Genomic DNA, 16,608 nt, shown 5'->3' with positions numbered 1-16,608 from the left:
GGTGTTTTTTAAGCTAAAAATGTCAGATATTTAAATATTTGCAGGTTCCAGAAGGCCAGTTGTCCTCAGCATGTTGGTGTTTTTCATCTCAAATCAAATTTACACTTTGATAATCACATTTTTGATGGTATCTTAATAATTAACGGTGTTTTAATTCTTAAATTTTATTAGTAAATTATTATTCATCATCATACCCTCTGGAAGTCACAGTGGATGTTTGGGGCAGTAATAGTTTTTTTAATAATTATGTGACAGTATTACAGGGTGGGGAAGCAAAAATGTCCGATTGACAAATGTGAATGTCCTGCCCAAACGGTGAGGGGAATCAAAACAAAAGTTAAAGTCAAAGTTCCTTACCTTTAACCAGTCTTTTTAGTATTTGTCAGACCTTGGTGCAACAAGCAAAACGCAACAGGGTTTGTGATCTCCTGGATGCCCAAATCCCTCAGAAGGACATTGCCAAGATTGTTGGCATCAGTGAGAGGACCATTCACCGCATCCAGCATGCCAGACAATCCAGTTTCGGCACCAAGAGATCTCCAGATGGTCCTGGGAGTCTTGGGCTCAGATGGCAATAAGATGCCCCCCTACTTCTTCAAGCCAGATCAGAAAATTGGGGCTGATGTGTACTACAAAGTTCTGAGATACACCGTTTTGCCCTGTCTGAAGGCCACCTACCCTGACAACAACTATGTGTGGCAGCAAGATGGGGCTCCTGCTCACACATCAATCAAGGTCCAAAAGTTCTGAGAGTAGAATATGGAGAACTTCTGGCCCAAAGGCATTTGGCCCCCGAGCTCACCTGATCTAAACCCCCTGGATGTTTTCCGATGGGGCGACATTGAGTTGAGGACTAATGCCACCCTTCATGCCCATAGGCGTCAGTTTAGGGGGGGACGGTGGGGATGTGCCCCCCCCACTTTTTGTCAGGGGTCATTTTGTCTCCAACACATTCAAATTCTTCACATGTAAGCCGCTGTAACCCCAGTTATTTTCAGCAGTATAGAAAATTCCGACGCTCCTGAACGCACCATCCACACTCGGCCAAGAGTTGCACAGAGTTGCACCTTCGTGAGGTTAAAAAAAAACGCACAGATGCTAAATTTGCGCCCGTGCCAAGTGGAAGCTCCGACCAGAGGCGTGCAGGGGCAAAATTTTGGCCCGGGAGAATTAGTACTATAACGGCCCACAGACCCCTCTACCCACATGTACCGATAGCTCAACAGGTTGAGCCTCTGACTTTGGTGCGGTGGTTATGACTTTGAGCCCAGCTTGTGGCATTTTGCTGCCGTTCTTCGACATTTTCTCAAAGTGCTGTGGTCTCCACCCCCCCCCCCACCCCCCACCCCCACCTCCCCACTTTTAAAAACAAACTGACGCCCTTGCTCATGCCAATATGGATTTACTTAAGGCTGCATTCTCCAGGGAATGGGAGGATATCAGGAGGGCCTGTGCCTCTTTCAGAGCCGGTATCGAGGCCTTCGTCATGGCTGATGGAGGACATATTGAATAAACATGTTCTGAAAGCTTTAAATTTGTGTTCTTCAAGAAATCAGTTCAAAATTCCAAAGAATAAAAAAATTCTACCCATTTATAGTTGTTTTTACCTGACAGGACATTTTTGCTTCCCCACCCTGTATTACATATAAAACACATAAATCTCACCCTCTGGAAGTCACAGTTGGGGTTGGGGCAGCTGGTCGTCCTGCAGATGGACACGTCGCCGTGGCAACGACACTCCTGACACGACTCCGGCCTCCATGACGAGTCGTTCTGTGGAGACAGAGACCAAACCGGACGTGAAGCACGACCGCAGAGGAACTAAATTACCAGGTCTGAGCGGCTGCAAGTCATTTTAACACTGCAGTAAACAGTAAACAATAAACAGCAAACATGTCGGCTCTGCTGCTCCACTGAAGGCAGGAAATCAGATGATATGCAGCAAACGGACGCTTGATTTGATTTCTGCATTTTAAACGACAACATCGACTCGATAAACTGTGAGGTATTGATTTAAAAAAGACACGGAGACAGTTCAGTCTGTACAGTGAGTCTGTTAGAAAACATGCAGTGAAAAAAACACACGAAAAAATCCTGTGAGAAACGAGTGCCGTAAAAATATGTAAAAAATAAATTTAATCAACAAAAAAATTTAAAAACCTCTGAGAAACAAAAGTACCATAAAAATATGTAAAATAAATAAATAAATAAATCTAAAATATTTAAGAACCTGAAAAACAAGGGCGCCATAAAAAATATGTAAAAACAAACAAAGAAAAATTTAAAAAATAAACCCTCAGAGACAAGGGTGTCATAAAAAATGTTTAAAAAATGTTTGAAATGTTTACAGTATATAATAAAATAAAATAAATAAACAAACAAATAAAGCCAATTTATGCTGCTTAAAATAGAATTTTAAAAAAGACTGTTAAAAAACAAAACCATTTGGCCTGTTTTTTTTTCTTCTTTTTACAGTCAACATTTAAATTATTTCTCACTTGAAGTCACGTTTTTCACATTAATCAAATGAGTTGTTTTTCCTGTGAGTCGACTAATGCAAAAAAACAAAAACAAAAAACATCCACATTAGTAATTTTGCTTGCAACAGCTGGAAATGTCATTTGTTAAAAAAATAACTAAAAAAACATTACAATACTGGATTTTTTTTTTTTTTTGCTTGAGAGCAAAGCATTTTTTAAGCCTTAATATTTAAATATTTTAGTGATTTTATGCTGTATTATCTGCAGCAAAATATGAAAAATCTGTAAAATAACAGTAAATTGTTTTAAAAAGTTGAAAACTCATTTTTTACAGTGTACAATAGCATGGGATGGTATGGAGGTGCACATTTTCCTAATATGTCTTGCTTTTTCTTTTCTATGGAATACTAAGCATAAAAATATTAAAATTATCTACAGCTGCAGCCCTAAATCCTCATTTTAAACACAATACGGACATGAAATAACCAAAAGAAGAAGGAGGTGAAGGTTTGAAGTGGCTCCACTGGACAGAAAAGTGAACGGCAGCAGCAGCAGAAGAAGAAAAGCGTTCGTCCACTTTGAAGGATTCCTGCTGCAGGTGGATTCTGCTGATTAAAACACAACGAGGGCGACGGACAGGGCGGCAGAGAGCTGTTCAGTCTGCAGCCTCAGAGCCACAATGAATCAATATTCCAGCCTGAATATGTTCAGATTCATCATAAATCTGATTAACAACCGCAAACCCCAGAGGGAACGTCCAGCCGGGACACAAAGCTTCAACTGCAGGCCTCAAAGCGCCTTTTTCTAGCTGCAAAAATGAAAAATGGAACTGATTTTAATGAGGAAATATGCAGAAATATGAAATATATGGAAAGTTAAACCGTCGAATAAAAAAGCTGGAACGTGTGGAGGAAACTGTAGGAGGAACAGAAAAGCATCTGTAAGGCTTTTAAATAATGGCAGATATCTGTAAATTAATGACAGCTAGCAAAATAATAATGTATAGATATTTGTTGGAGTTTTATAAAGAAAAATTACGTGTTAAGGAGTAAAATAATGGTGACTAATTATTTTTTTAACTGTTATGTTAAATGACAGGTATTATCTGTCAAAATCAGGGGAAGGAAGTAATAATTTACTTGTAAACCATACAAAAAAGTCAAAATTACAGAATTTCCAAATATGATTCCTTTTCTTTACATTTTATCATAAAATGGCCATTTAAGAATATATATATATATTTATTTCAGCAAAAATGTGGTTATTTTACAGAAATGTGAAGTTAATTGAAAGACTGGATTAAAAAAACAGAAATGAACAATTATTTTACAAAATTCCTCTGATTTGTTACATTGCAGAATATCTGTTAAAATCACATTTTAAGAAAGCATTCATTATTTAATTAAGTAATTATTTGGTTAACTTATTTATTTATTCCATGTATTTGAGGTGAACTGAAAGAATGGATTATTTTAAAAAAAATTATTTTACAAATTTTCCCTGTTTTATTAAATCACAGAATTTCAATTAAAATCACTGTTTTAAAGGATTAATTAATTAAATAAATATCTAATTTAATTTATTAAATAATATCTGATTTATTTTCCAGATATTTAACGGTATTTTCCCCTTTGAATGTTAAAATTTTCCGCCATTTTAATATTTTATGTTGTTTTCTAGCACTATTAAATTTTAGTGAGTTTATGTTTATGAAACTGATTTTTCACAATAAAGACAACTCTATAATTCATCTATTTAGGGTAAATATGCATATTCTCTTAGATTACACCTTTTAAAAATTGCAAAAGTTTGTACTTTAATGTCCATTTTGACCAACAACTGTAATTATTTAAACTAATTACGTCACTAACGGTCATTTGTTTTCATATTTTGCAGCATTTTCTGGGTTAATTAATAGATATAAGCATGCTGGGAACTTGCTTCATACTTTATAAATTATATATTTGCAAAAATTTCATTTCGTTTAGGGGAGGAATTAAGAATTAAAGAGGTTAATTTGCATCATAAATGAGTTTAGATTGTAGTTTCAGCGTGCTGCACCAGAAGAACATCTACTGGAATAAAGTGCTTCATGATGAAGGTCGCTCCTCCTCCTCCTCTTCTCGCCAACACGTCTGATCGGTCCTGACACGTTTGGCCTCACGCAAAACTCATTACACATCTGGCCACAGCTGTGCAGAGAGGCGCAAACCCTCAATTAAACACATGTTCACACGCTCAGGAATAGCAGCGAGCGCTACAGGAAACACATTAGCTCACATGTGGAGTGATTCCCCTCAGCCTTCCTGATTAAATTTTCATCTTCTCATCTCTGACTCTGTCTTTCAACACGACCTGTAACTGCAGAACGTCTCCCTGCAGCTTCGCTTTCTGCTGTAATTTCACCTAATTACCAGGAGCTCTTTTATGGGCTACGTTAATGCTAATAGCTTTAGCTACGTCTGAAGTTAGCGTCAATGCTATTTCAGAATTTTAGGGCCCAAAAAATATACTCAGACAGTGTTGCAGTGTTGAACATTATGTTTTGTATCATTTTATACAGTGTGAATGTTCTCTTTTTCTGTACATGCAGGGACACGGATGCTCATTAGCCAAAAGCTACTTTGAAAAAATAAACTAAACTAACTCAGGAACAAAATATAGATTTTTCTGAGGCGCTGATGCTATTTTACTTTAAAAACACAAGGTTTTAAGATTTGTGATGTTTAATGATGTGTATTTATTGATCTGTACTTGCTCAGGGACAACAGATGCTAATTAGCTCCTAGCTGACTCTGTTGTGAATATTTTTAATTAGGTCACTTACTTAATCCAAAAATATTGATGATTTGAAGCACTGCTGATAATATTTTACTTTAAAAACATGGGGTTTTAAGTTGTGTATTGTTTTATGAAGTGTATTTATTGATCTGTACTTGCATGGGGACAACAGATGCTAATTAGCTGACTAGCTAGCCCTGGAGCAACTACTTTTAAATGTGTACAATCCCTGCAAAAAGTAAAAAAATAACATTAGGGTCCACTATATAGATTACCTTTTGCACCACTAATGTTATTTTACTTTGAAGACAAGGGGTGTAAGTTTGGTATCGTTTTCCGATGTGTATATACAACTAGTGGTTGTCCGCTTTTTCAGGGATAACAGATGCTAATTAGCTGCTAGCTAACTCTGGTGCGATTATTTTTAATTGTGCGTTGTCCCAGCAAAAATAAACTAAACTGACTGACTCTAGGGCCTAAAAATATGGATTATCTAAAAGTTTTTTACTTTAAAAACATGAGGTTTATGCTTTGTGTTGTTTTACGAGGTATATTTATTGATCTGTACCTGCATGGGGACAAGAGATGCTAATTAGCTGCTAGCTAACTCTGGTGCGATATTAAAATTTGCTCTGTAAATGACAGTTTTACTCTATTTAAATCAGTTAAACATGTATGTTTACTGATATTTGTTGGTATTTTCACAGTTTTTAGTTTATTATATGATCACCATGACGATTTTTTCTTTTCCAGTGCACGATGTTTACACATCTTCAGACATCACTTATAGATGGAGCTCCTAGTGCGGCGCTGATGAATTTATTTCCATCTCCATCCTCAGACCTCCTCAGTAAAACGTCCTCTACATGGAAGTTCTGCTGGATCTATTTTTCTCTGGATGGAACCGGAGACTCGCCGCCTCGCTGGCTGAGCCGCCTAGCTTCTAAATCAGATCAGATATCTTTCCCTGGAGGGGCCTAGAGCAATAAGAACTCAACTCCTCAGACCTTTAATCAACCGGTTGCAGCTACGGGTCCCTGTTGGGGACAATCTGAGGCTGATGTTGGCCTCCGGGTCCCCAGAGTCCCACCAGCTAACAGGGATTCTGTTTACAGCTGGAAAACAGGAAGTGGAATCAGCTAGCTATTAGCCGCCAAGCTAATTTTACACATTAAGAATAACAGAACCATAACGGGGGACGTATTCACAGAGGACACAAACTTATTATTAACCCCACTGGCCCCTTTACCACATTTAGACCAAAGTATTTTAAATCTTCCACATGATGATCTTATTTTACGCCCACAAACATGCACAACCGGGTTATTAATACCAGCGGACTGGATTTAGACGGCACCAGATTGAAGGTTAAGAGGGGCAGTTACGTAAAAGATCTCGTTAAGGAGTCATTATGATCGGAAGAGAAATAATCTACAGCAGATAAGACACATGAAGCATGTTGATTGAAAAAAATGATGTTAAATGACAAAACAGACGAAATCAGAGGTTCTACTTGAGTTCTAAAGCCTGAAAATGGAGTAAAGACGATGTGTAGCAGTTCAGTTTTCTCTCAAACCATTCGGATCAAAATATGTTTTATGGTTTTTATGGAAGTTTGGTCCAGAGATGCAAAAAATAAATATATAAAAAACACTGATACCTCAGTTTTATGCTAAAATAAGTTGACTGTATCAGGTTTGTTGGTTTAAAGACACATTATTTGATATAACATTACCATTTAAAAAAAAAATGCTGTTATTTACCTTGTTTTGTTTCATTGATGAGCGATAATATATATTAAAAAATAAATAAATCACAGAAAGAAGTATTAATGTACTTATTAGCCTTAAAAAAAACAGTGCCAAACTAGAAAAATCTGTGTTTTAACAACATTTAACAAGTGTTTGTCCCTAAAATGACACAATTTTTTACCTAAAAATACCTAAATAACATTATCGAGCTATTTTCAATTTTTAAAACTAAAAGTATGTATACTCAGGTTTGAAAACGGTAAATTATTGTTCTTGAAACCTGCTACTAAACAGATTTTCTCAGTTTTATTAAACTACACATAATTTTGAGCAAAATCTGACAAAAAAATCCAAATAAATTTATGAAAATTGACAAACTACATATTGTTCATGCGAAAAATGTGTATTTTTACAAATAATAAATGTGTTCTTTTACAAGTTGTGTCCATAAAATTACGCAATATTGATTTAAATATAAACCAGTTAAAAAAACTGTATTTTACAGATCACCATATTTTAATTTTACACCACTATCTGCATATTTTTCATCATATTTTTTTTGTCTTTTTTAAACATTGTACAGTTTTTATAGAGCATACATATAAAATAAATCCTTTTTTGTACGGAACAATAAATATTTTACACAATATATTCACCAGAGTGTCCTTTTCAGTCAAAATATTTCAACCAAAATCCAAAGATAATCAGTTTATTATGATATATTATCACTGAAACACCTCCTTAATATTAAAATAAATGATTCAATGAGTCACTGACTACATATTTTGGCAATATTGACTTTGTCTTTGTGCTTTTTTTCAGACCAGTAAATGAATTTAACAATAATTAAATGAAGCTTAAAGTTAAGAGCAGCTTTAAACATCCTTTGGTTTGTTGTGGGAATCTCCCAGTCAAACCAGAATGTCTTCCCAAAAGCTGCAAACACCCTGATAAATGCTCCTCTGATGGATAAAGAAGGACTTCTTAGATTCTATTAAACTCCAGTGAGGAGCAAACAGCTGATTCAGACCTCAGCTGGTTTGACTCTGGAGGTGTGAACAACTCCAACTAAATTGTGCTAAAATTGTGCGAGGAGCCGATGGAAGCTGAAGTTATTATCGAGGCAAATTCAATCCGAGGACCAAAACACTCGTTCTGCTCCTCCAGGGAGGTCTGGTTCTGTCAGCGGCGCTTCGTGTTTGCAGCTGATCAACCCGATGTTCGCTCCAACCGGCCGAATTTCATTCATCCAGCGGGAGCTTCGACGCAGGATCGATAAGACACGACACGTTTTACTCCTACTGCAAAACGCTGACGATGTTCTGCGAAGAGATTAGTGAGTTAGCAAAAAGTGCTGAGCTTAAATCCAGAGTTTTTAACCTGCTGCGTCACCATGGCAACAGATGCTGCTCCGCTAACCGGTCCAGAGGAGGTTCGGCTCACAGTTTGGGATTTAAATTTAATAAACTGTTTCCTGATAATACAGATTCTCACTTGAGGTTTTTATCTGCAAACTCGATGAAGCCGTGCAGCTAAAGCAGGTGACCTGTGTAGATGGAGTCGCCATGGTAACCTGAACGCATTCAGAAATATGTTTCTAATGCTTTCTTGGTGCTGCAGGTAATGGAAAACACGACTCAAGACTGAATACTCTATCGATATTCAGTCACAAACATTAACTCCGCTTGGATTTGGCAAAAATCGAAAAGCTCTAAAAAAATTAATTGAAAATCTGGCAGCACAAATGTCAGGAAAAATATCTTTAAAAAACAGAATTATGTAATGTTCCAAAAATGTAAAATAAATAAATACATATCTGTACAAGCGTTTCTTCTCCAGCAGATTTAAACATAGCAATTTTTTTTAAGACAGGTTTCAGCCTTTTTATTTTATTTTTAAATTTTTAATTGCTGCAATCAACTTGTAGAAATTAATTTTATTCCTGTAATTTTACTAGATATTATCTATAACTTAAAAAAACAGAACAATTTCTAGATACCAATTTAAAATATGATTTACTATTTTTTTAATTTACATATTTTTGCCATGAATAATCACAAATATCTCATAAATCAGTTTTGTTTGCACATTTAAATATGAATAAATAGCATAATTTTATGGTTAAATGTAAAAAATAACAAAATTATAATTTGAAAAAACAGATTTTTTTTGATGTGTACATCGTTATTTATTATTTTACTATTTTCTTGAAAATTACAAGAAATACCACTAAATAATGCTATGATTTACATTTTTTGAAAATGGTGTAATTTTACGGTCAAACTAACAAAATAAAAAAAATGTAAAAATACAGATTATTAATGTGAACATTATTGACAGTTATGGCCTCTTTTCCATTATTATTTACTGACCAATTAGCATGTAGAATAATACTTATTTCTGTGATTTGTTATCTGGAGGGAATGCTTTTTTTTTTTTTTAAATGTTTAAAATGTTTTAAAAGTGTAACTTTTTGATTATTTATTTATTTTGGAGGCAGGAAGAAGAAAGCAGCAAAGCAAGGAGCTGATTTTTGATATTTTTAATCACAAAAGCTCAAAAAACATCACATAAAGATGAAGTTGAGGCTGATTTTTGTTGCTAAACTGCCAAAACATTCTGCTTTGTGAATTATTTATATATTAACCAAAGACGACTGCAATGACGGCGTTTCTGACACTTTTATCGATGCTGGAATTAACAAAAAAAAGAAGAACTGTGCTACAAACATGAACATAAGTGTCAGCGGTTGAAAGAGAAGCTGTAGGAAAGAAGCTCCTTAACAACAAAAAAAGCTCTGGTGTTGTTGTTTTAAAGGTGTATTAAAGCAGAGAGCGGCTCATCTGACGGCAGATGACAACAGATGATTTGTAATTTTCTCCAGCTGCCTCCTCATCATCACTCTGCTTCCTTTTAGAGGCCGACAGCTGCGTTGCTCCCGTTAATAGAAAATAAACCCAGCTCACAATGAATTCAAATGTATTCACTCGCTGCCGTTTAATTGCTTCACGCCACAACTTTCCTCCAGCGCCCGGCCGGCTGATTATATGCTAATTCCTTACGAGACAAGCTGTGAAACAAGCAAGTTAGAGCTGAAGGACGCCTAAAACCGTCACCGCCGACGCCAACAGGAGCCGGATTAATCGAAACTGTTGGCAAATATTCAAAGCAGCCGCAGAGCATCAAGACTCTGGAATCTGTACAACTGTTATCCATCATCTGACTGCTAATACGAGGCTAGTTAGCGACTGGAGGCAGTGAGCTAACGATGCTAACCCTGTAGCAGCAGTTTCTCTGCAGAGAGACCAAATAAACACTTTTCTCTAATTTCTGGGTTTCTCATAGTTTCAGTGGAGCGTCAAGACTCTGGAATCTGTACAACTGTTATCCATCATCTGACCGCAATACGAGGCTAGTTAGCGACTGGAGGCTGTGAGCTAACGATGCTAACCCTGTAGCAGCAGCTTCTCTGCAGAGACCAAATAAACACATTTTCTCTGATTTCTTGGGTTTTCTCAGAGTTTCAGTGGAAACTTCAACTTGAAAATGAATTTCTGAGGCACAACACCATCCTCGATTGATATTTTTTCTCATTTTCAAGGCCCACTAATCAAAAACGTGTCCTCTGTTGGATCCATTCAGTCGTTAGATCCGCTAGATGCTTCCTGTCCTGCCATCACAACTTTCATGGCTACAGAGGTAAAGGTCTGGAGTTTCCAAGTTCTAAAAACATGAATTTCGAAATGACACCAAATATTGATAGGACTAGTTTTGGAACCAAGGGGAGATGTTAAAGTCTAAGTTTCCTCAAAGGCAACTTGAATAATAATATGTTTTAGGTTCCATATCAAGGCTCAGAAATGGCAAATATGCAAATAACTTTAAACTAAAGTAATAATTTTCTAAAATGATGTCGAAATATTTGACAAAAGTAGTTTTTGGGTCCCAAATGACAGCAATTCTCTCGGAAAAGTAACAAAGACATTGCTGTGATTTCTTGGCATTTTCTCATAGTTTAAGTTGTTAATTTTAACACGAAAACAACTGAAACCACTTTGTAATAGAAACAGTAATTACACCCCTGTCAAAGGTTTTAGGACACTATCTTATTCAATGAATTAGAACCTGTCCTAAACTTTTGACAGGGGTGTTTATCACTATGAACACCAGTTTTTGTGGTTCTGTTGAAGCAAAAAGAGCCTCGAAAGTTGGTGAAATATCGACCAAAGTCTGTATTTTAGTAGAAATACAGATCCCTCCAGATATAGATATACACTAACACATTCTAGGGCTACGATATCATCCTTGATTTAAGATTTTGCACCTTTTTAAGGTCCAGTAATTGAAAATTTGCCTCCTGCTGGAGCCTACCATCCATTCGGATCTGTTGGAAACTACTCTGTCTGCGTCCTCACCAAATTTCATGGTTGTGGGAGTTAAATTTCTGGGGATATTGAAGCCGAAAAAATGCTTTGAGTGTCTGACAACATGAAATTCTCAACAAACCCAGCCAAAAATATTTGACAGAGCTGAGATTTGGTTCCTCAAATAGCAAGAATTCTTCTTTGGAGCGCTCCAAAATTAATACATTTTCTGCAATTCGAGGAAACATTCCGAAGACAAGATGCCTTTTAGCGAGACCACAGGGCTAGCGCTGTGATGCTAATAGCGGCCGAGCTTAAAGTTGTGACTGAGCTCATTGATTCCACTTCTCCTCTCAAGCCTCCAGATCCAATTAGAGGACCTGCAGCTGAGACATGACTGATGGGAGGGTGAGCGTCGGCCTCCCAGCTCCCATAAATCCAGCTGTCGGCCCTCAAACTGCCTCGGCTGCAGCCAGATACTCGTAATGGGGTTCATCAGACAGACGGACCGAACGAGTCCGGGCCCACCAGGAACACAAAAAGCTTCATAGATACGGAGTAGGCACTGCTGTATCTGGAATTCATACAACCAGACAGGACCTGATTGACCAGGTGTAACCCATGTCAGACATGTGGTCCAGCGGGGAGAACTAATTTTTGGGATGCAGGGTGTTTGCCCCACATCAAAATCTACTGATGTTAGAGCCTCAAAAGTTGGTGAAATATCGACCAAAGACTGTATTTTAGTAGAAATATGGATCCATCCATATGCATACATTTACAGGAACTTCCTAGGGACAAAACACCAGCTTAGAGTGAACATTTTGGACTTTTTTTCCACTTCTAAGGGCCAATAATTAAGAATTATCACCACCGTAGACCATTTTTGAGGCAGTTTGAGCAGGTTTCGAGTCAAAGTATCTGAAAACTGGAACTTTTCTTGCACTACTTTCCATACATCAAATTCTACTGATGCTAGAGCCTCAAAAGTTGGTGAAATATCGACCAAAAACTGTATTTTAGTAGAAATATGGATCCATCCATATACATACAAGAACTTTATGGGGACAAAATACCAGCCAAGAGTGAAAATTCTGGACTTTTTTTGCACTTTTAGGAGCCAATAATTAGTAATCATTACCGCTGTAGATCATTTTCAGTCGTTTGGGAAGTTTGAAATCATTTTTGGATTAATTTTGAGGCAGTCTGAGCAGATTTCAAGTCGAAATATCCAAAAATTGGAATCTTTTCTTGCCAAAATTTCCACACATCAAATTCTACTGATGTTAGAGCCTCAAAAGTTGGTGAAATGTTGACTAAAAACTGTATTTTAGTAGAAATATGGATCCATCCATGTATATACATATATATTTACAGGATCTTTCTTGGGCCACAATAACAGTTGTTTGGAAATGTCACATTTTTTACATTTTAAAGGCCAATAAATATTCATTTTGAGTCATTTTGAACAAGTTTCAAGTCATTTTAGACAAATTCAGAGTCATTTTGGACAATCCTGAACATATTTTGACAGGATCTCTAGTAATTTTGGATGATTTTGAGTAATTTTAGACAAATATTTACTCATAATTGTAAATCATCTTGGACAGACTTCATGCAGAAATATCAAAAAATTGGAAACTTATCTTGCCGTACTTGCCGCAAATCAAATTCTACTGATGTTAGAGCCTCAAAAGTTGGTGAAATGTCGACCAAAGACTGTATTTTAGTAGAAATATGGTTTTCCATTTTCAAGGGCAAGTAAGTATGCACTATTGTAGAATACATTTTCAGTCATTTTAGACAAGTTTTAAGTAAATTTTGCCAATCTTCTGGGGATATAATACCAATTCTATCTTAAATTTTTGCAGGTTTTTCCATTTTAAGGACCCCAAATATTAATTTTGAATCATTTTGAACAAGTTTCCAGTCAGTTTAGACAAATTCTGAGTCATTTTGGACAATCCTGAACATATTTTGAGCAGATCTTCTGTAGATTTGGATGATTCTGAGTAATCTTAGACAAATATTTAGTCACTTTGGATAACTCTAAATCATCAGACAGATTTCATACCACAATATCAAAAAACTGGAACCTTGTCGTGTCCCAAAAGTTTGTTCTCCTCAGAAAAACAAAGCTCAGAGATTGAATTTGCAATACAATCAATTCATTCAAACAAAAGAACTAAAGAAAACAAACAAGTGACATTTCAGCAAGACGGAGGGACTTGTTTTAAGACAATGCATCTTAAATATCTTGCTAAGTCTTGTTTTAACCCTCGTGTCGTCCTGCAGGTGAAATTGATGTGTTTTAAAGTTTAAAAATGTAGGAAAAAATGCATATTTCACAGTGAAAACTTCCACATTTTCAAAACTTTTTGGAAATATTTTTGAATATTTTTTAATGGGAAAAAAATGTTAAAAAAAATGTTTCTTTCAGAACATTCAGGAAAAAAAATCAACCAAAATCCAGCGAAATTCGCTGGATTTTGGTTGATTTTTTCCTGAATGTTCTGAAAGATAATATTCGAAGTTTTACTGACATATATATGGAATCACTTTCGATACTGTTAGGATTTTTTGTTAGATTTTTATTAATTTTTTGAAAATATTTACAATTTTCTTTGCTTTTTGAATTTTTATTTCTTGCCAAATTTGAGGATTTTTTTAAAATAAAACTTTTGAGGGAAACTTTTAAGGAATTTTCTTCCTGAAGATTTTGCAAATTTTTTTCTTATAAATTTGGGGAATTTTTTGCTGAGTTTTTGGTTTTTTTTCAGACAAGGAAACAATATTTTTTGGTGCCATAAATGAGAACAAGAGGACGATTAAGACATCTAAACGTGACAATCCTGGTAAAATAAAGTATAAAATAAGCTTCCCCAGCTAATTTTAAGATCTCATTATTTTAAATATCATTTCTTATTTTAAGAAATCTTACCGAGCCATTTTTCACTCGTTCTATTGGCAGATTTTTTCACTCATTTCAAGGTAGAAGTTCCTTGAAATTAGTTTTTTTTTCTTGTTTTGAGAAGGGCATTTTTTCCAGTGCAAAATTTCCCCCTTTCGCTTTGATCACGGCTTTTTTGGCATGGAATGTACGAGGTTCTCGAGTGTGGATGGTTCCATCTTCCCCCATTCCTAAACACTATTCAGGATTCCCCAGCAGTTCTCAGCTGGGCGTAACGGGGTTCATCAAATGAGTCTGGGTCCACCAGATTGGCAGCGAGCAGGAAGAAAAAAACCTTCTCAGATATGGTGTAGGGACTGCTGTATCTGCAATTCATCCTCTGCTTGTCCACAATCTGATGCTTTATCATGACTGAAACCAAAATAACTTTCCAGACTCTGACCCACTTTGGAGGGTGGAGAACAGAAATGCGCACTCATGGCTGCCTGGCTGGTATTTCTGGACTGGAAACATGAGCCGGAAAAGGTGTAATTCTACATAAATCATCCATGAAGTCAGAGATGGGAGATGAGAAGGTTTCTGACAAGGCCAGGTGTGAAATAATAGCCACTTTTTCTCTTTTTTTTTTTGGTTCCCCAGTGGAGCTCAGTGCACAAACAGAAGCATTTCAGCTCAATAATTCACCCGCTCCGTCCCAACAGCCATTAGCTCTAATGAAAAATCCATGGCCAAAGTTTTAACGCTGCCCCAACAGTCAGAGCTGCACTTTTGATTTACGAATCTCTGCCTCGGAACGGCGCGAAAACAAGATAATGCATTCAACGATGCCGCATCTAATCTGAGGAGTTTCTTTGCGGTTTGTCTCTGTTTCAACAGCAGTTTTTATCTCCTACCAATGAGTCCACATCAGCATTTTTATTCAATTCTACTGATGTTAGAGCCTCAAAAGTTGGCGAAATGTCGACAAAAGTTTGTATTTTTAGTCGAAATATGGATCCATCCATGTATATACACTTACAGGAGCTTTTTGGAGACACAGTACCACCCTCTGTTGAAAATTCTGCACTTTTTTCCCATTTTTAAAGGGAAATAAGTATTACTTTTTGTAATTTTTGAAAAATTTGGGTGATTTTGGACAATCCCTATGGTATTTTTGAGCAAAGTTTTGGCAAATTTGGACAATTATGAGTTATTTTAGACAAACTTTTAGTGACTTGGGCAAATTATGAGCAATTGTGAACACATTTCATGTCATAATACCAAAAACTGGAACCTTGTCTTGGGAAACTTTCCACACATCAAATTCTACTGATGTTAGAGCCTCAAAAGTTGGTGAAATATCGAACAAAGTCTGTATTTTAGAAGAAATATGGACCCATCCATATATATATATATATATATATATATATATATACACACTTAGAGGAACTTTCTGGGGACACAATACCACATTGTCTTTCCATTTTTAAGGGTCAATAGTTATTCACTATTGTTGTTTGGGATACATTTTGAGTCTTTTTATATTGGTTTAAGTCACTTTGGCAATTATATCTACAAATTTTTGGTTTAATTTTGAATCATTTCATTAATTTTGAACATTCACGATTAAAAAACTGGAACCCTGTCTTGCCAAATTTGCCTCACATCAAATTCTACTGATGGTAGAGCCTCAAAAGTTGGTGAAATGTCAATGAAAACCTGTATTTTTAGTCTGACATACAGATCCATCCAGATATATTTCACTTACAGGAACTTTGTGGGGCTACAATACCACCATTGTTGAAAAAAATGTGCACTTTTTTTTCCATTTTCAAGTTCCACTATTGAGAAGTTCTGGTCTTTGTTGGAGCCATTCAATCATTTGAAACTTCTGGAAACACCTTTGTCTGCGTCTTTACCAAATTTCATGACTGTAGGAGTTAAATTTCTGGAGTTTCCCAGGTCTAAAAACACAAAATACTTCAAATCCTGCCAAAGCATTTGACAGAACTTAGTTTTGGGTCCTCAAATGACAACAATTCTTCTCTGGAAAGCTAGAAAACAAATAAATTTCCTGTGAGTCAAAGAAATCTCAAAGGAATTCAGAGTGACAAAAGGAAAAACAGGCCGAAAATTAAAGGGAGTGAGCTGCAGGTGAGAAGCAGAAACTAAATCACGTCCTGTATTTCATCTCTCGGCTGTCGGTGATACATAATGCATGACGGCTGCATCCAATCTGAGAAGTTTGTTCCCTTTCATTGTGCGCTGTCTTTTTTCTTTTTCTTGCAGGAGCTGACTCATTCATTATCCGGCGTGCAGGTTTACCTCGCATCTGACAAAAC

At 36.2% G+C, this 16,608-nt stretch overlaps 1 protein-coding gene and 1 long non-coding RNA gene across 2 annotated transcripts in view; one reads left to right on the top strand and one right to left on the bottom strand.

The window, feature by feature from the left end:
• Window positions 1–16,608, top strand: part of LOC127534895 (uncharacterized) — a 382,765-nt gene that overhangs the window by 271,038 nt on the left and 95,119 nt on the right. The gene's annotated exons all lie outside the window — the stretch shown is intronic.
• fras1 (Fraser extracellular matrix complex subunit 1) overlaps window positions 1–16,608 on the bottom strand; it is a 338,079-nt gene that overhangs the window by 247,524 nt on the left and 73,947 nt on the right. Inside the window, 1 exon segment of the mRNA XM_051951259.1 lies at window positions 1,666–1,773. Within this exon segment, the coding sequence (XP_051807219.1) occupies window positions 1,666–1,773 (108 nt within the window).

This window comes from Acanthochromis polyacanthus, chromosome 7 (assembly GCF_021347895.1).
Source record: "Acanthochromis polyacanthus isolate Apoly-LR-REF ecotype Palm Island chromosome 7, KAUST_Apoly_ChrSc, whole genome shotgun sequence".
Taxonomy (NCBI): domain Eukaryota; kingdom Metazoa; phylum Chordata; class Actinopteri; family Pomacentridae; genus Acanthochromis; species Acanthochromis polyacanthus.
The sequence above is the reverse complement of the archived record's forward strand: the minus strand, read 5'-3'. Positions and strand labels throughout refer to the sequence as shown.